A 21,254-nucleotide genomic window follows, 5' to 3' on the forward strand; every position below is an offset into this window, starting at 1 on the left:
GTTAGGCCCTGAACACTATTCCATCTATCTCTGGAAGTGGCTCCTCAGGAAACGGAGGTTGGCTATCACTGAGGGCACCAAGATGGAAGGGAAAATGGACGTTAAATGTGTGGAACCAAAGTAAATGGGGGGTAAGAGAGGAGTTTCTTGAGAGTACACAAGGATGGATATAAAACATGTAATATTACACCATAACATATAGGAGATGACAGACTGATAATGTAAACCATAATGTAAAACATAGGATAACTAAAAATGTAAAGAACTGTGTATCCTAAAGTATGCACCATAATGTAAACACAGATGTCACCTTGTTAGAAAGCTAATGTCTCAGACTCTGTACATCACTTTAAGTAAATATGATATGAATAGGGCGTAAGAGTATCACTATGGAAGAGAAAAGGTTTTCTGGTGGATGTGTGGGAGTGCTGTATATTATATATATACATTGCTGTGGTCTAGGACTCCTGTGAAGAAAAGCTGAATAATTAGGGGGGGGGGGGGGGAAAAAAAAATAGGATGTGGAATTTTTTCAAGTCAACATTCTTTATCTAAGTTCTTTATCTAACTTTATCCAAGTTCTTTATCTATCCTTTAAACTCATCGCTATATGCCATTCCCTAGTAAGGGACCATGACATTATATTGGGCTTCAAATTTCGGGGAGTTCTGGATCACAGAGTGTTTCAACAATGGCAATGGAGGGATACTGGTATGGGATACCAATGACAGGTGATATATGACTGACAGGGAGCTGTACAGAACATATGTCCAGGGTGCATGGTAATGTTTGGATATACTCATAGTGGCAACAATTAAAAACCACAGTAGGGGGGGTACTGGGTTCCTGGCCAGTGGTGCTCTGTCGTGGTCCCTAGGGGAGCAGCGACAGTCTCCCAGGTACAGTGGTGGGGACCGGGAGGGAGTGAGGGTTCAACAGTGAGCCCCTGATACTAATGACTATGCTTGTGAGCTGATAAACCCAAAATAATAACAAGGCCTAGAGCAACTTTGTGCCTGGGAATTTCCTTCTGTCAGCCTTCATGTTACTCAAATGTGGCCAGTCTCGAAGCCAAACTCAGCATGTAAATGCAATGCCTTCCCCCCAGCGTGGGACATGACACCCGGGGATGAGCCTCCCTGGCAACGAGGGACCACTATCAACTACCAACTGATGATGCAACTGGAAAATGACCTTATACGGAAGGTTCAATGCGGATCAGCAGAATATCCATGTCTACATAAAATACCATGACTTTAAAATGCTGTTTGACCTAAAGTAAGGGGGAAATGGAAAGGAGAAATGAGTTTATATGGCTACGAGTTTCTAAAAAAGAGTCTGGAGGCTGGCAGAAGGTTTGCCCTCATGCACAACTGAGCAGAGTCAGAGAGACAGATAAAGCAGATACAACCCCCAGATATTGGTTCCTTTGAGGGCTAAAGAGACCCATGGGAGTTATGGTCATGGCCGATGGGGTTAACTACCAGGGCAGATGGCCCCTCTTTGGAAATGGTGTTTATGTGTGATGAATCTGGACTCAGATGGGATCTCCCTTCATAAGACTTTCATGCTAATGTGCTGGAGGTGCAGTTAATGTTGGGGTTTAAGATATATTTAGGGGATTTGAATCTCTGGACTGACAATGTGATAGCCAGGTCCTGAGCCTCAACAGACTCCAGCACCTACAATCTGATTTATTGGACTTACCACACTCAGCTAAGATGGAGGTGAAGAAGGACAACCACCACACCATGGAGCCTAGAGTGATTACAACTGAAAATGGGAGGATTGCATCCAGCATCCAGGTGGAATCTGAGCCTCCTCTTGACATAAAGGTGCAATGGACACAACCAATCCAGTGTCCACATAGAAGAGGTGGCATTGGATTGGGAAAAGTGGACATAATGGACAAAGGGTATGGGGAAAGGCAGGAAGAGATGAGAGGTGGAGGCGTCTTCGGGACATGGAGCTGCCCTGGATGGTGCTTCAGAGGTAATCACCGGACATTGTAAATCCTCACAGGGCCTACATGATGGAATAGAGGAGAGTATGGGCCATGATGTGAACCAATGTATATGAGGTGCAGAGGTGCCCAAAGATGTACTTACCAAATCCAATGGATGTGTCATGATGATGGGAACGAGTGTTGTTGGGGGGGGGGGGAGAGGGGGGGTGGGGGGGTGGGGTTGAATGGGACCTCACATATATATTTTTAATGTAATATTATTACAAAGTCAATAAAAAATAAAAAAATTAAAAAAAAAAAAAAAGAATCATAAAATTTCTGAAATTTCTTACAATATAGATAATCGCAACTCTGTACTACTTAGAAAATTACTTATTATAAGTAATAAGTATTAAGTTAGCTAAATCACAAATTGCATTGAAAAACAAGGAAAATAGTAATGAGGAAAAGGAAAACAATTTTAAAAATATTTTTAAACAATATAATCACAAAAAGTCATTATGCAGTTTAGTTATATTTAAAGTGATAGCCTCAAATTCTTTTAAAGTCAAAGAAACAGTGCTAATATCAACAATATCTAAAGTCATGAAATTGTAAAAAGTGAAAACAGTATAAATTCAGCTTTTAAATTGTTAAGCAGTTCCAGTAGATAATGGGACCATCTGTATAAATACCCAGGATTAATGACATGGAAGCCAATATGTTGAAATAGTGAAAATACTGTCATTTCAATGAGTTGAGGGAAAAAATTTTTTTAAGAACTTGGGGAAATGTGAAAATGCAGCAAATAATTTAAGACTTGGTAGAAATATAAGGCATGTGATTCTTACTAGAGTTTCTGGCACTAAACGATAGTTTCACTTTCCTTAGCATCAAAATATCATCTTGCTAAAATAGTTATGTGTATATTAAAAAGTTTTAGGGATATTTATCATAGCTTTGTTTGCAATACTTAAAAACTGAAAACATCCTTAATGTGATTGGTCAAGTCATTAACATATTTTAAAATACAATATGATGTTGAAATAGGCTTTTATATACTACGAGGAGAAGATACTACTGATTGTTACTCTCTGATTATTATAATATAATTTTTATAAATATATTATAAGTCCTGTGTATTTGTGTACAACAAAATGTTAACAGTGTCTACATCTGGGAGGTCAGGTTATAGATTGACATTTTCTTTTGGCATGAGTGTATTCTAAACTTTAAGGAATGTGCATTAAGTATCTGTGCCATCCAAAAATTGAAGTACAAAGAAGAAGCAGAAAATTATAAATACAAAAGCTTAATGTGTTAGATATCAGAAAATTGTAGAATTGTTAAATTAATCCAGGAGCCACCTCAATTTTTAAAAATATTCAATTTATAAAATGGGCAAATCTGACTTTAAAAAGTAAAAATAATATATACAACTAGAAAGAAGAGACAAGCAAAATTGTAAGAGAGCATTCTATAATCATAATATAACAATACATTTGAAACTCTTAATCCATTTGTGTGATATCCTGGGACACTAAAAAATTGCTAATTTTCTTAAGAATAAACATATAAACTGATAAGACCAATCACGTGATGAAATAAAACCCATGAAAAAAGCCCATCAAGAGTAAAACAGTAATTCAGGCAAAAACCTTTGTTTTCATCAATTTTTTTTCTATAAAACATTTTTTAAAAATTATTTACATCTATGTTAATTTCTCCAGGTAATGAGAAAAGAAAAGCTTCAAAATTCATTTTATGAAGGTAGCATAATCTTGATTACAAAATCTATCAAATATAGAACAAATTAAAAGCACTGAATAAAGATTTACTTATGAATATGGATGCGAAATCCTAAATAAAATACTTGCAAATCAAATTCAGCAGTAAATTAAAAGAACAATAAACCATAACGAAGAAGGGTTCATCCGAAGAATTTTTAAATGGTTTAATACTTTGAAAACTATTAATATAGAACATCTTTTAAAAGGTCAAATAAGAAAATCTAAAATCATCTGCGCAGATGTTCAAAAAGAATATTGCATAAGCCAACATCTATTTCTAATAAATGGTTTTTATACCTGACTTTATTAAAAATTATTTATAATGATATTGAGCATATATTTGAAATCAACATTTAGATAAAATTTAACAATCCTTTAAAATAAGAGAAAGGAAAAAATGAAAGCCAACTTCATAGTTATTTAATATTTAATATTCATGTCACACAATGATATATATACATAAGGATTGAAATCTCATAATAGCATAAATATTATACATATCTATTTTTATATATTTTACCTAATTTTATCCAAGCCACACATATGCATATTGTGAAATGAAACAATATTCATTTCATAGTCCTAAAACTTTGGTTGTAGTTAAATTTAAATGAATTTAAAATTCATATTATTTTTAAAGTACTTAAAAATAATTCCAAGTTGTTTTATAAAAGACATTGTTTGTAGCAAAGAAGAGGGAAAATGTGTTTTCATATATCCAATGACAATACATATTAGAGACAAGTGTACATTAATGAGTTAAAGACTCTTAATCGGAATCATGATATGCTTGAAATTTTAAAAAATCAGTTAGGTTGTATGTCCAATTAGGCAGCACAAATCTTTCATTTTTCTCTTGAACTAGAAGTTTCAATTGCATACCAAAAAATAAAGCATGGAAATGAGGCACATCATTGATTTTAATTGAGTGCCTAACATGCACTCTTTGAAAATCTAGCTTAAAGGTTTTTATAATTAGCAAAATACAAAAAATATTAATATGTAATAAACATCATCATGTCCTCATCTTCCGTATAAAGTATGATGGTCCCTCAAATTATTTCTATAATTGAAAAATTTTGTTATTCTTACTAATATAGTCACACTTTCTCATCAAAAGTAACATTTTTTACATCAAATTAGTGAGGAATAGTCTTGCCATTTTAGAGTTGATCAAAGAAATTTTACAAAGTGATTGTAGATTCAGTCAATGACATTTTCCCTCTCAAAAATAGTTTATTAGTAGTAATATAAAAGTTGTGTTCTTCTTCCCTAGTACTTATAGTAATACCTGACAAAGAATTATTCGTTTTGGAAAGTTGAATAATTTTTTTTAAATCATTTAGAGATTATTTGAATATATACATTCCACCTCATCAAGTTCTTTTCAGGCTCAAAAAAAGCAGGATTTCCCCCATCTGTTTTTCTTTTCTTTCTCCCTTGTCTTCCTTTCCCTTCCCCTCCCCTGCTCTCTCCTTCTGTCCTTTCCCCTCCCCTCTCCTTCCTTTCCATTCACTCACTTATTGAACAAGCATTTATTGAGTGACCAATAAGACACACACACTGTGCAAGTTACTAGAAGGTAAATCAAAGCAGAGCAAAGGAAGTCATGATTGCACTGAGGATTTTCCTCCATACAAGCTGAGGTTTAAAGCAAGAAGATTCAGCCAGATAATGGGAAGGTTGAAGTGAGGAGCAGAGTTTAGTCCTGACTTTATAATTAGAGGAAACAGGACTTATGAACAGGTGGAAGAAAGACATCACATGACACATTCTAGGGTCCTCAAGTAGTTCCATTTGGCTAGAGTAGTGAGTGAGAAGGAAAGGGACAGCAAAGAGAGAGGCTGGAGAAATAAGTAAGGGCAAATTACAGAGACTGGTATTACAATCTATTAAAGATCAATTTCTCCCAAATCTTTGATCCCATCTCATCCCCTCTGGCACTACAGCCCAGTTTTTTATTTTGGATCCTTCCTGATTGCCTCTACAGCCATGTAAGTCACTTCCATATTAACTCTAGTGCACTTTCCCTACATTCCATGAATGAGGACAAAATTAAGACAATTTAACAGAAACAAAATTTGAGAACTTACTGTCAGTTGAATCTCAATAAAGATGCTTGAAAACATATACTTTAGAAACAAGAAAAAAATTCTAGTTGGAAAGTTTGACAAGAAAAATTGTGTAGAAAATGTCAATTTTGAAAAAAATATATAAACAAGCATTTATTGTATAAATTAATGATAAAATATCTAATATACAGGGCTTAAAAATTAGATAGGCATAAAATGATGGAAAGATAGACTACATGTCAGGAAAGGATCATAAGGTCTTTAAACTGTTCAGGAAGAAGACATGATGCTGATTATGCCTCTGGGGTATAAAATATGCATTCCCAAAATTCTAGAAATAGTTTATTACTTTCAAATTTGTGAACAAAAAAATAGAATGAGAAAAATACTCAATTATAAACATTCTAAACGTATCTTCATCTAAAACTTTCTCATTATAAGCAAAAATTGCATAGGAAATAGGAAAAGAAAGTGGAGATATCTACTATCATACTAAGGTATTTTGACACTATTCCTAGAGTAATTGATAGATCAGTAAGAAAATAAATCAGAAATATGTAAGATTTAAATAAAATAACTAACACAAGTAACAAAATTAACCTATTGAGAACTGTATTGCCAAATCAGAGAGTGCACTTTTTCTAAATGGAATACTTATGCAGATTGCCTATATATTACAACACAAATTAAATCTTAACAAATTTTAAACAGTTTCTGCCATATAGGCCACATTTATGAACATATAAGAATTGCATTAAATCTATTAGACAAAGATAACTGTAAACACCTACAGGGAGGAAAGTATTAATTTGTCCAAGAGTGGCCACAGGTTAAATTTGCAAAGAAGGAATTTGCTTCTACAAAGTTCCAGGGTAGCTGGTGAAAGTTCAGTTTAGAAAGAACACCTAAATAAATGGAGAGATAGATGATGTTTATGGTTAGGGATCCCTATCATAAATATTTCATTTTGCCTGCAAATCATCCATAAGTGAATGCAATTCCAACAAAGTTACTGAGAGGAATTAACAAGATAATGCTAAAATTTATATGGGACAGTGGGGGCCAAGATTAGCCTAAAATTCCTAAGGAAGTATTAGGTTGGGGACATTCATCATCATAGATAACCCAGACTTATTATAGAAATTTACCAATGTAAACATGGTTTATTGAGGTAAAGATGACTAAGAAGACCAACAAATTAGAAAGAGAACAAAAAAAAGAGACACACAAATATGGAAGCCTGATATGTTAACAGTGTTGGCAATGAAAATTAATATATAAAGAAAAAAACACCTCAATAATTCATATGTAAACAATGTTTTCTATACAGAAATAATGTAACTGGAATCTTACCTCATACCATACCCATACATTAATCTCATATTGACTAATCACTTAAATATGAAAAGCAAGATTCGAATACATTTAGAATAAAATATGGGATAATAATTTTATGACCTTGGGGTAGGAAAAAATATTCTTCAACAAGTTCAGAAAGTACAAAGTTCAAATATTTTTAACATTTAATGCATTAAAATAGAAAGTTCTCTTTGTCAGGAAATATCAAAATAAATGAAAAGAAGACCGAAAGACATTTTTAATATATATGACTTAAAAAGGTTTGGTATACAAAATATACCACAAATTCCTACCAATCAATAAAAAGACAATAAAAACCAGTTTATGAGAGGAAGGTATGGGCAGGTTTTTTCATACAATGCTCCCCCAAAACACTGAAACTTGTTCAATCTTGTTAATCATTATGGATTAATGAAAAATCATAGTGAGATACAATTGAATAACCAGGTCAGAGAGAGTCAATGCCTAAGAAGGACTCAACTTGCCATTGCTGGTTTTATAAAGGAAGCCATGAGTCAGGGAATGAGGGCAGCCTATAGAGGTTGAGAATGATCTCTGACTGACAGCCAGTCAAGGGAACCCAGGACTTTAATTCTATAATTTCTAGGAATAAATTTGACCAACAATCTGAATGACCTTAAAAGCAGATTCATCACTGATTCTCCAGAAAGGAATTTAGGTCTCCTGACAACTTGATTTTAGTCTTCTAAGAGGTAGCACAGAAGAATCAGCTAAGTCATGTGTATCCAGACTTCCAACACAAAGGAAATTTGAGACAATAAGTGGGAGTTGTTTCAAGTTAGTAATTGTGGTAATTTGGTATGGCAGCACTAGAAAACTAACAGAGACAGAAAATTGGCTAACTACTATTTAATTATTGACAGGCAGAAAGATTTAATATTCATGGCTCAAAACTAAAATTCATTATTTTTTATTTTTAAATATGAAAAACTCACCATTCTTGACAAAGACGATACTTCATTTGTTGTTGACTGTGTTTTATTCAATGCTACAGTCACTGCCTCTTTATTTTCCTCAATAGTATCATTAACATCATTTATTGATGAACAGTAGTGAATATATGTATTTTTTATTTTCTCTATTTCTTTCCTAAGAGAAAAACACGGTTGATTTTATCCACATTAAAAAGAAAACTATATTTAAAATTATGTTTAAATTAGTTTTGACTTAATAGAATGAGTCAATTAAATTTATGTACTCCTAAATTTTCTCCCATCCCAAACTAACTCCCCAATTTCTGAAAAGTACCACTTAACTATCAAGTAAATCATGAAGAGAAGAATTCACCAGTAGTATTTATATTTTCAAAGGAAACGAATTGAGAAAAAAAAATCTTTAAATGATGAGAAGTTGGTGTTCCTAATAAACCAGCTTTTGATTCCAGGTGAGATACTTAATCACCTTTGTTTCAGGGGTTGATTGTTGTCAAGGATAGAAAGTTAGGGGTAAAAAGAAATAACAAAAAGAAGAAAAGAGGAGGTAGAGGTGGAGAGACCAAGTTATTACAGACCTGGTTTACTGTTGTGTCTCCCCATAGTATTAGGGGTAAAATGGAGAACACTAAAGCCCAAGAAAATAATTGAAGAGAAAGAATTACTATGGAGTTATTTATTTCTCTGTGATCCACCATGAAAGAGACCAGTGGTAGTAAGTAAATTGCATAATTCCAAATACAACAGTCTCTTTAGGCAATGGTATTGTAATTGAATTTATGAAAAAAGCACAGTGAGAAAATGATAAAAATCATCATTTTCATAAAATATCAGTAATAATACAGAAAACCCAAATGTTTTAAAGATACCATAAACAAATCAAAGAAAATAGACGAGAACCAGCAAGATGGCAACACAGTAAGTAGCTCCTAGAGTCAGCTCCTGCTCCCGGGCAGCTAGCAAACACCCAAAGCTCTCTGGAGCTAGCTGAAGCACCTGTTTGGGGGCTCTGGGAGACCAGAAGAGCATCCTGTGTCATCCTTGGGGCAGTGGAAGGAGACTGCCCATCTGCAGAGAAGACTCGTAAGTAGAGCTCTCCACACCAGAGAGGCCAGTGCCCATCCTCCACTGGAGGCACAAGCCGCCTCGGGAGCTGTTCCATGGCTGGAATTGAAAGCTCCACTTCCCCAAAATGAAGGAGAAAGATACGGTTGGGCACCAATTTCAGCTACTGATGAGGAAATTCAGTGGGTTACAGTATGATCCTGAGAACAGTTAAGGTTTAAGCCTGTCCAGGTCAAAAAGAGGCTTAACTCCATGCCTGGCATGAGGGGAAGCGGGACAGACTGAAATTCCTAGTGCTGTTGGGGACTGTTTTCTCCCCATCCAGATCATATTGCAGGTCTAGCCTAGGCCCCAGGACCACCATCCAGCAGGGAGGAAGCTGCAGGGACCTGCCCCAGCCTCTCCGGGAGATTACTGGCCAAGCCACAGGGGCTGGTGATTGTCCTGCTCTGGCAGCATGAGCTACCCCAGGATCAGCTCTGTAACGGGAATTGGAAGCTCCATTTCCCAGAAACAGGGGAGAAGGGGATGGTTGGCTGCTGATTTCGACTACTGATTGGTAGATTTGGCTGGCTAAGAGATAACCCTGGGAAGACCTGGGGTGAGAACCAGCCCAAGTTAGAAAGAGGCCAGTAGCCACCATTCTGACTCCACCCCCAGCCTGAGGGGAAGCCGGGCTGACTGAAACTCTCAGTATCAGAAGGAACCAGTTTCTTTGACGCACATCAGTCTTCTGCCCTCCGAGGCTTCAGCCCCACCTCTGGTTGGGAGGGGGCCGAGGAGTCATGTACCAGCCTATACAGGCAACTGCAGGGAACTTTGGCTGGAATACAATGAAAATCAGAAGTTTGCCAGGGCAACTGCAGTCATCTTGGACCTGCACTGCATAGATTGTTGCCCACACCCGCAGTCCCATTCCCGCCACAGGCAGTGAAGAAAGGGGATGTAGAGCTTCATCAGTTTCTCTGGGCAACTACAGTCTAGGCCTGCACATGGATTATTCCACACAGCTGTGACTCGTCCCTAACCCTAGCAAAGGAGAAAGTTGGAAGAAGCTTCATTGGTCCCTGGTGCAATGAGGGCAGCTTAAGCCTTACAGCACCAACTACATGCTTGGCTCCTACTGCATAACCAGCAAGGGAGAAATGATAGGAATGAAACTAAAGAGCAAATCTGCACCCAGAATAAATAATCCACTAAGCCGGAAACCAAGACACCAACAAAAAACTACAATCCACACCAAGAAACAGGAAGCTATGACCCAGTTAAAGGAACAAGATAAGCCTCCAGATGACATAAAGGAGTTGAGAACAACTAATTATAAATGTTCGAACAAATCTCCTTAATAAATTCAATGAGATGGCTAAAGAGATCAAGGATATTAAGAAGATATTGGATGAGCACAAAGAAGAATTTGAAAGTATATATAGAAAAATAGCTGATCTCATGGGAATGAAAGGGGCAATCAATGAAATTTAAAAAACATTGGAATTATATAATAGCAGATTTTAGGAGGCAGAAGAAAGGATTGGTGAGCTTGAAGAAATTGCCTCCAAGTGTGAACATACAAAAGAACACATGAAGAAAAGAATGGAAAAAATTGAACAAGGTCTCAGGGAACTAAATGACAGCAGAAGGTGTGTAAACAAACATACATGTCATGGGTGTCCCAGAAGGAGAAGAGAAGGGAAAAGGGGCAGAAGGGATATTTAAAGAAATAATGGTAGAAAATTTCCCAACACTATTGAAGGACATAGATATCCATGTCCAAGAAGCATAATATACTCCCATCCACAAAAACCCTAATAGACCAACTCCAAGATACATACTCATCAGAATGTCAAAGTCCAAAGACAAAGAGAATTCTGAGTGCAGCAAGAGAAAAACAATGCATAACATATAAGGGATATCCAATAAGATTATGTGCTGATTTCGCACCAGAAACCATGGAGGCAAGAAGACAGTGGTCTGATATATTTAAGATACTACAAGAGAAAATTTTCCAGCCAAGAATCTTATATTCAGCAAGACTGTCTTTCAAAAATGAGGGTGAAATTAGAATATTCACAGATAAACAGAAACTGAGAGAATTTCTAAGCAAGAGACCAGATTTTCAGGAAATACTAAAGGGTGTGCTAGAGCCTGAAAAGAAAAGACAGGAGAGAAAGGACTGGAAGAGAGTCTAGAAATGAAGATTATATCAATAAAAGTAATTAAAAGTGTAAAAAGAGTGGTGAAAATAAAATATGACAGTTAAAACTCAGATAGTCAGGAAAAAACATAACCAATGATGTAAAGCACTTGTATTCAGAAAACTGCAACTCAACGATAAAACAAATAAAAAAGCCCTAAATAACTGGAAGAACATTCCATACTCATGGATTGGAAGACTAAATATTATTAAAATGTCAATTCTACTCAAACTGATAGATTTAATGCAATCCCAATAAAAATTCCACCAACATTAAAGAAAAATTGAAAACACAGTCATTAAATTTACTTGGAAGGGTAAGGGGTCCTGAAGAGCCAGAAACATCATAAAAAGGGAAAGTGAGCCCTCATCTCCAGACTTTAAATCATAATACCTACCTATAGTGGTAAAAACAGCATGGTACTGGCCTAAAGACAGACACAATAGACCAATGGAACCAAATTTATGGTTCAGAAACAGACCATCACAGGCATGGTCAAGTGATTTTTGACTAGCCCGTTAAATTCACACAGCTTGGGCAGAACAATCCATTCAACAAATGGTGCTGAAAGAATTGGACATCCATAGCTGAAGGAAGGAAGGAGGACCCTATCTCACACCTTATCCAAAAGTTAACTCAAAATGGATCAAAAAACTAAAAATAAAAGCAAGTACCATAAAATTTCTAAAGAAATTATTGAAAAATATCTTTAAGACCTGACGGTAAGTAGTGGATTCTTAAAGGAGATAAGAGAAGGATTGAGTGGGCTATTGATGTTTAATGTATGTAGAAGTTTTAATTAGCTTTACTGTAAAAGTGTGGAAATGTATAGAGTGGATGGCAATACACAGTGAGTAACAGCTAGTTTATAAATGGGGATGTGACTGAAAATGGTAGTCTAGTTATGTAAATGCCAATTGACAGATGCTTGAGAATAATCTAGGAACTGGATAGCACAGTCAACCAACAGGTGGGTGAGAATTGTGGTTGATGGTACAGATGCAAGAGTGTCCTTTGTTAGCTAGAACAAATGTATATCATTACTGCAGGGTGTTGGGAATGTGAAGAAGCATGGGAAAAATACCGCTCAAGTGACCTATGGACTGTGGTTAGTAGTAATAATATAATATTCTTGCATATATGTAAATGATGTCCTGTGTTGATACTGAAACAGTATGGAAAATGTGAGCCAAATATACACTATGGGCATGGTAATAATCAGATGATATTATTTTATCTGTAGCAAATGACACACCACATTGCGGTGTGTTGATGGAGGGGTGTTGTTGGGGATTCTGCACATGTGCATGATTGTTTTATAAGTTGCAACTTCTGTCATAAAAAATTTATTTAAAAAATAATAATAGGGTGGGTTGGGGAAAAACACACCAAATAAGATATGAACTATGATTAGTAGTAAGATTTTGACAGTGTTCTTTCATAGTTTGTAACAAACATCTCATGACAATGCAAGGTGTTGGTGGAGGGTTGATGGATGGGACCCCTGTATTATGTTATGCATGTTTGCTTTGTAAGTTCACAACTTTTACTGTACACTTAATTGTTTATATACGTTCATATATAAATGATATAAAGATAATAATAATCAGATTTGTTAGGGGAAAATACTTTGTTTAGTAGTAATATTTTAATAATGCTCTTTAAACAGTTAAAAAGGTTTAAAAACAATGCAAGTTATTGGTGGTAGGATTAGATGGTATATATGTTTGATGTTATATATGTTTGTTTGTAAGTTCACAACTACTATACATTTATTGTTTATGTATGTTTATGTATGACTGACATATTTCAATAAATTTTTTAAAAAGACAATAAAAAAAGAAAATAGTCAAAAAACAAAGTTAAATGACTGTGAGGTTTATTGAAACCCATATTAATGACAAAGGAGTAAATCATTTATATAATGGGTCCATTGCAAATCCATAAGGAATAGAAAAAGCACCGAAAAGAAAAATGAGCAGTGAATAGAAACATGCAAGTCACAAGAGGATATGTGTGAATGACCAATAAATATATGATGTGCTTGTCAAATTGGCCCAGATTTTCCATGGACCAACCTTGGTTTCAGGAGTGTAATCAAATTAAACTGAAAGATACAACCTCCCTAAAGAAATGAAAATCAAAGCAACGGATTAATAGGCAAAGACAATGATCTCATCCAGTCAAGATTTAGTACCTTAATTGGTGGTGGAATGGAATCAGATGAATGGAGATACACTGGAAGTAGAGAAGTAGAGATGAGAAGCCGTGGTGGTATTCCGGGCATACAGAACAAGAGAATGAAAGAAATCAAGGATGAACTCCAGGGTTTGTTTTTATGGTCTGTTACATCTGTGTTTATTATTTTTTCAATTATTCACATATCAAAGGTAATTAATATAAAGAATGGGAAAGAAGAACTAAATTAATTGTGTAGGGAAGTGGAATAAACTCAAATGAATTTCACGGTCTTTGTCTTCCATTTCACTGAGATTTTATCTTGACTTAATTTTAGAAAGTTAGTGGGCAAAGCAATAAGTGATTCCTTTGACATATGAGATTTACCAGAGTTAGGGCACCTCTCAGGGCTTTAGATGGGCCATGCTCTAGAACATACAACAAAAATATGCTTAGAGACAATGGCACTGCTTTTTGCTACTTCTATGTTGAACTTAACCAACTTCAGATTTTAAGATGAAAGTACAGAACTTCTAAGGGCATGCACTGATTAATCTCAGCTGATCTAGAGAGCACAGCATGGAGGGAAGAGCTGGAACATGATCAACACATCATATTAAAAAAAAAAAAAAAACCAAAAAAACAAATACAGATAAAAATAGAGCCAGACACAGGAAGGAATGGTATGATTAAATATGAGGCACAACAGCAAAATGTACCTTTTGGTTATGGCAACCCTCAATCTGCCTATATCTTGGGTCATCAGGCTTAGGATAGACTTCTTTCCTCTAGTTTGATACATACTAATCACCCCCAGAACTTTTGTACCATCTTCTTGGGGATTCCCTTGATCTTTCTATTGTGCTGGATCTACCATGTTCCAGTAGTCCAAGTCTTCCACTTTCTTGAATTCTCTTTTTCCTAGCTTACTGAGAATGTTTTACGGGAGATAATTTTTAGGGGAATTACCTGTCTTTTTTCTGCCTTTATTCTATTACCATATTTAAGTGATAATTTGACTGGCTGTAGAATTCTGGGTTGATAATTTCTGTTTAGAATTTTGAACGTATTATTCCTTGACCTGTATGTTTCTAGGGTTGCTTTCAGAAAGTCTGAAACAAAACTGAATTATATCTTAGACTGTTTTATGCTTGTTATTTATTTACTCTGAACTCACTGATTAAAATTCACAATTATATGCCTTGTTAGGGTAAAATTAAAAATGGAAAAAAAGGAAAAGAAAGGAAAAATAAACACCTATATATATATATATATATATAAAATAAGGAAATTATTTTTGTAATCTTGGAATAGGCAAAGATTTCTTTAAAATGATTTAAAAATCACTAATCTTCATAGAAAAGTGATAAATTGGACATCATTAAAATACAAAAAAATCATGATTCAAAGAATGAAAAATCAAACCACGGAGTGTGAGACTTTCACAATACATATATCTGAGAGAACATATATCAAAAATACATGAAGATTTCCATCAAATCAGTAAAAAAGAAATAAAACAGTACAAATAAAGTGACACAATTTTTCAGATCCTGTCATAAAGGAAACACACTCAAATCACCAATGAACAATATAGTTTGGAATCATTAATCTTCAGTCAAATGCAAATTAAAGCATTAATGAGATACCACTGCTGTGCTACCAGAATGGCTGAAATCAAGGAGACTGGAAATAAAAAGTGTTGATGAGAATTCAGAGCACCGCGAACTGTCATATTGCCAAAAGGCATATGTTCCAAGTCCTATGGAAAACTAGCAGTTATCTCCTATACTAAACATATCACTATACTAAGACACCAAAACCCCATTTCTAGTATACATCCCAAAGAAATCAATGCTTATGTTCACAAAAAGACAGGATTATGAACATTCATAGATAAAATGACCCAAATATCCACCTATGGGAAAATGGATAAAGATTACAGCATCTTCATACAATAGAATACTACACAGTAATTTAAACAGAATGATTTACTGGCACATGAGGAAACATGAATGAATATCACAGATATTCTGTTGGGTGGAAAAAAAGCCAGATACCAACATACTGGGTGTTTCCATTTATATGAAATTCAGGAGAAGGTAAAACTAACTGACAGAATTCAGAATGACACTAACCTCTTAGTAGGGGTAGGAAGAAGTTTATGAATGGAAAGGAGAACAAGAGAAACTTCTAGCATGCTGTAAAGTTTCTTTACCTTAACTGGGTTTTGGTTATATGAGTATATACATATATAAAGTTCACCAATCTATATACTTAAGATTAATGCACATAATCATTTTTCTGTATATGTGTTAAATCTCAGCAAGTTAAAAATACTTAGGTATAATTAAAATCAACTTCTGGGAGATATACCTAAGTGAGCAAAAATCAAATGCAGAATGAAGTTACATGGTATAATAAATAATGATGAATATAGGAATTCATAAAAATGTGCCATCATGTTTAATTAAATATTGGTTATAAAAAAACAAGTAATTTTTATATTCAAAATTAGGAATCAAAAATTCTAGAAAAATTATAAGATAAAGAATGTTGTATTAGTAATTAATACAAACTATGATCTGTTTCATGATTGGTAGAAAACTGAAATGCTGAATATGTGTTTGAGCGCATAGTAGAGGGAGAGCAGAGAAAGATAATTTCTCTCACATTTGGTATCTTCAAAATATGCAAAGTGTGGAAATTTGAGCACATTAATGGATCCAGTTCTTCACTCTTTCCTACATCCATTTCTTTTGCCATATAATTTTGTAGGGCTCTCTAACTGATTTTGGCTCAGCCATTTAACTTGGCATTCCCATTTGGATTTTAGTGCATGTGATACAAGGACCAGCTTGACAAGTTCATGTGTGATTGTGCTCATTTACTCTAGTCTTTCCTAATACCATGAGACTAGTTTTTAAAAGAATGAAGAAACAGTGTATGCAAATCTCTCTAGGTATCTCAGCTAAGGCTATCCTGCATCAGCAGGCAGCCAGCTGAACTCCAGAATAATAACTAAATATGCAGTAAGTCTATCTCTTAAAAAATAATGCTCAGATTTACATAAAATTACAGAAATCAATTTTATTCATCCCAGAAGAAATCTATCTAAAACAAAACCACAAGGAAGACTATAACAAAGAAAATACAATAAGATGTGTCAGTGAAATAGTAACCATAAAAAATCTTTTGGAATATCAATATCAAACAGCAAATATAATTTAAGGAGTGAAAATATCAATGGTTTAAAATACGTACACATTTATGTATGAAAACCCACCATGAAGATAGAAAAATTACAAATTCATACATAATATAGCTTTTAAACTTATAAAGTGAATACTGATGGTTATAAAAATAGACCAACAATCATATGAGAAGATTTTAAGATATTTCCACCAAAGGAAGATAGATCAAGAAGACTAAAATGATAGTGTGACAGTTTGAGATTATTTTTGTGAATACCAAAAAGAGAAAAATTATGTTTATAAACTATTCTTTTCCTCTGGGTATGATACCCTTTGATTGCAATAGATTCAGCTGAGATGTCTTGATTAAATTGCCTGTTAAGATTAGGGTTTTGATTCAACCACGCCAGTAGGGCATGACCCAGGTTGAGTCCCTGCCCCCTTCGTGGGATGATATAAACTCAGGAAGACACATGGGAAGAGAGAAAGCTCTGTCATGTTTGATCCTGAGGCCCCTGGGGACTGATGCGCAATTTGCCTGATAGCGTACAGCTGATCTTGGGAAGACAGCTGAGACTGATATAGGAAGCCCTGAGAGATGAGCCCTAACCAGGAGAGAGGAAATGGAAGCCAAGAGGGAAAGGAGAGACCAGGTAGAGATTAGCAACCATCTTGTTAAAACATGTAGCAACTGATTTTGGTGAAAAACCAACATTGAGCTCAACTCTTTATGGCTTTGTAACTATAAGCATTTACCCCTAATAAATACTTTTTATAACAGCCAACAGATTTCTGGTACTTTACATTGGCATCCATTTGGCAGACTAATACAGAATATGGTACCAGGGGATGGGCAGATTTTCTCAAGCAATGATACCACATCTGGGATAGCAGCTGTGATTGGAATCACCAACTGATTAATCTGTCATCTGCCAAGATCCATTTGTTTTCTGTAGAGGCCAAATAGGAGAGTTGAATGGGGATGTAGTGGGAATCACCACTCTAGCATGCTTCAAATCCTTAATGGAACACTGATCTCTGCAATCCCTCCAGGAATCTGGTATTGCTTTTGATTTACTATTTTCCTAGTTAGGACAGTTCTAGTGGCTTCCACTTGGCCTTCCCTAACCTAATAGCCCTCACTCCACAAGTCAGGGATCCAATGTGGGAATTCTGCCAGTTACTCAATATTTCTATTCCAATTATGCATTCTGGAACTGGGGAAATAATGACCAAATGGGTCCGGGGAAACACTACACCCACTGTGAGATAGACCTGAGCTAAAACTCCATCAATCACCTGACCTCCATAAATTCCTACTCTGACTGGTCGACCACAGTGATATTTTGGGTCTCCTGGAATTAATGTCACCTCTGAGCCAGTATCTAATAATCCCTGAAATGTCCACTAATTTCCTTTTCCCCAATGCATAGTTACTCTGGCAAAAGGCCAGAGATCTTTTTGGGGAAAGCTGGGAAGATTAACAGTATAAATTTTTGGCAATGTAGCAGGGTCTTTTCCCAAGAGGACCTGGCCTTCTCCACATTCTTTGAGTTATTCAGGCTTGAGTCAGAAAACTGTCTCAAGTCTGAGAATTAAGGGGCTGTGATTCTTTATGTCTGTAATTCATGTTAGTGTTTTATTCACTTGACCTAGAACTCCTCTGCTTATATAAATCAAGTAGGAACTTATCATACTGCCCATGAACTTCACTTCTAGGTACCCCAGAATCCATGAGACAATGCCATAGCTTTATGCAACTCAGGCGCTTTTGAGTGCTGCTTTGAGACTGCCTTACATTGCAGTAGCCATGCCCACTTTGTCTTTGGCAATTAACTGTTGATATTTGGCTTCTGCCAGACCAAAATCCAATCATTCCCATAATGCTTACGGATTCTAGTTTCATGACAGCAATTCTCATGGTAATACTTGGACTACAGAGAAGAGCAATGACAGAGTTCTTCAGGGAAGGTGGAGTTAGTCTTACAAGTTTATTTCTCACAGTCCTGGTTAAAGGTGTGTCCTCTGGACATTTCTGGGGTGGCTGGTCAAGTCTTAATGGTAAATCCATTCTAGCATTCCAATCTCCCTAAGCCTTTGAATTCCCTCTTCTACTGTATACCAGGGTAAATTGGGCATCTCAGTCTCAGACATTCTAGGTCATCTTTCGGTCCATGTTTCAGCCAGCCACCCAAAAAAACAGTTACTGCCTGTGTTAGTCGGGGTTCTTTAGGGAAACAGAATCAGCAAGAGATATCTGTAAATAGTATGAGATTTTATAAAATTCTCTCATGTGACCTGGGGATGTACAAGTCAAGATTCCACAGGCTTCAACCCAGGAATTCCAATGAAGATGCTGGCTGTCCAAAGAGGAGCTGGGAAATTCTCTCTGAATGCTGAAATCACTTTCCCTTTTAAGGCTTTCAACTGATTGGATAAGACGACTCACTGCTGACAGCAATCTCCATGATTTACAAAACCACTCATTGCTGAGGATACTCTCCCTCTTTGATTACATATGTAATTAGCCATGTATGTAATCAACTCAGTGATGATTAAAGTCCATTGTATTACAAGTAGCCAGTGCTTGCCTGACCAAACAACTGAGCACCATTACATGGCCAAGTTGACACATTAGGCTACCCATCACAGATAATGAAAATTTTAATGACATGCTTAACAGGTTTCATTAAAACACACACACTCCATACCACATACATATATTCCAAACACATAAAACTAGGTCTTAATCCAATGAGAATACATATTCTTCTCAAGTTTCATTAATCATTAGAAAAATTTACCACATAGTGTATCATAAATGAAATCCCAATATATATGAAAAACCACCAGTAGTTCTCAAACAATGTCTCTTGCTAAATGCTTACTATCTTTAAAAGACATTAAAATCAAGCTTGATATATCTGCAGGGAGTAGGAAACTATTAAAAATGACCCAGTACAGTTTTATAAATTATTCCAAGACAAAAGGCAACTTTTAGGAATGAAAATCACCAATCAAATGGGTTTAATGATGAAGTAGTGAATTAGTCTGGGTCTTCTAAGAAGTTGATGGCTAGTGCATTAGATTAAATTATGTATCCCAGCAAAGACATGTTCTTAGTCTTAGTTCACTTTTCTATTGGTGTGAACCCATTGTAAACAGGACATTTTGAAATTATTATTTTTAGTTAAGGTGTGGTCCAACTGAATCAGGGTCTTAATATGTATTGCAGGAGTATTTATATGCAGAAGAAACTTGGTCACATTCAGCCAGAAAAGGCTACTTTGGAAAAAGTCAGGAGTCAGAGAAAGACAAAGGAGGGGATAAGGAACATCAGGATGGGAAGCAGAGATGCAAGCCAGGGAACCCCCAAATTGCAACTAGATATCACCAGAATGAGACAGAATTTGGGGAGAAAATATGACCTTGATGGCACCTTGAATGTAGAATGTTTGAAAAAGTCACCAGGAGTCCTCAGGCAAAGTTGGCCACTGGAGGAGGCAATGTTTCCCAGGAATAGTCCTGCCAAAGGACTGCATGTAGTCACAGCCTATTGGAAGCATGGTACTGACACAAAAACAGTGATAGGTTTTAGAATCTAGCAGCGGGAGTCTCTTTTTGTTGCATAGTGCTTCATATAAAATTATACCAAAACTTAGTTGCTAAAAAACCAACGTTTATTATCTTCCAGTTTCTATAACATAGCTAAGCTAGGTCCTTTGGTCATTTATAAAGCTGCGGTTTCCTCAAGCTATGATTGGGAAGGATATGCTCTTAGCACATTAATGTGGTTAAGACGTTGCTTCTCAAGAACTGTTGATTGAGGCCTAGGTTGGTACCTTGTTATGGGGGCTTCACTACAGAGCATCTCAAAACATGGTAATTTGTTTCATTGGAGGAAACAAGTAAGAGGGAAAAGGTGAGAGTGCTAACAAGACAAAAGTCACAATTTTGTGCAACCTAATCATGAAAGGAACATCCCATCAATTTTTTAATATTCTTTTCACTAGAGGCAACTACCAGGTCTAGCCTACATGTAACCGGAGAGTGATTTTGCAAGGGAGTGAATATCAGGATGCAGATAACACCGGAATGTCAGAAGCTACAGCGCCCTTTGCTCAATATCATTGTTTGTAGTTGAATGTCTATAAGGTACATTTTCATGGCCATCATATTAGAGGCAGAATAAAAGGCGAATTCAACTGAAAATATTCTGGAGTCCTCCATGTTGAAAGAAAGGACACTAGACATAATCTAGATTCTGGATGAAGAAATAAAGACTTCTGGTGTAAATAACACCATGGATAAATATTAAAGCCAGTATTATTTCATGTTTCATTTATAATTCTCTCTTTTACTTCTTAAATGTCTTAAAATCAAAATAAAATAAATAAGCATAAACCTTTGTTACTGGACACATAATGCAAAAAGATATAATTTGTGACAAGAACAACATAAAAAGGAGGAATGGAGGGATATAGCTACTAGTTATGTGCAGGGTAT

The 21,254-nt window shown here is 35.6% G+C and overlaps 1 protein-coding gene across 1 annotated transcript in view; it reads right to left on the reverse strand.

The window, feature by feature from the left end:
- The window catches only part of CCDC178 (coiled-coil domain containing 178), a 530,711-nt gene that overhangs the window by 363,997 nt on the left and 145,460 nt on the right, over nucleotides 1–21,254 (reverse strand). Inside the window, exon 11 of the mRNA XM_004479016.3 lies at nucleotides 8,123–8,276. Coding sequence (XP_004479073.2) covers nucleotides 8,123–8,276 — 154 coding nt within the window. The remainder of the gene's footprint in view (nucleotides 1–8,122; nucleotides 8,277–21,254) is intronic.

This window comes from Dasypus novemcinctus, chromosome 16 (genome assembly GCF_030445035.2).
Source record: "Dasypus novemcinctus isolate mDasNov1 chromosome 16, mDasNov1.1.hap2, whole genome shotgun sequence".
Classification (NCBI taxonomy): Eukaryota; Metazoa; Chordata; class Mammalia; order Cingulata; family Dasypodidae; genus Dasypus; species Dasypus novemcinctus.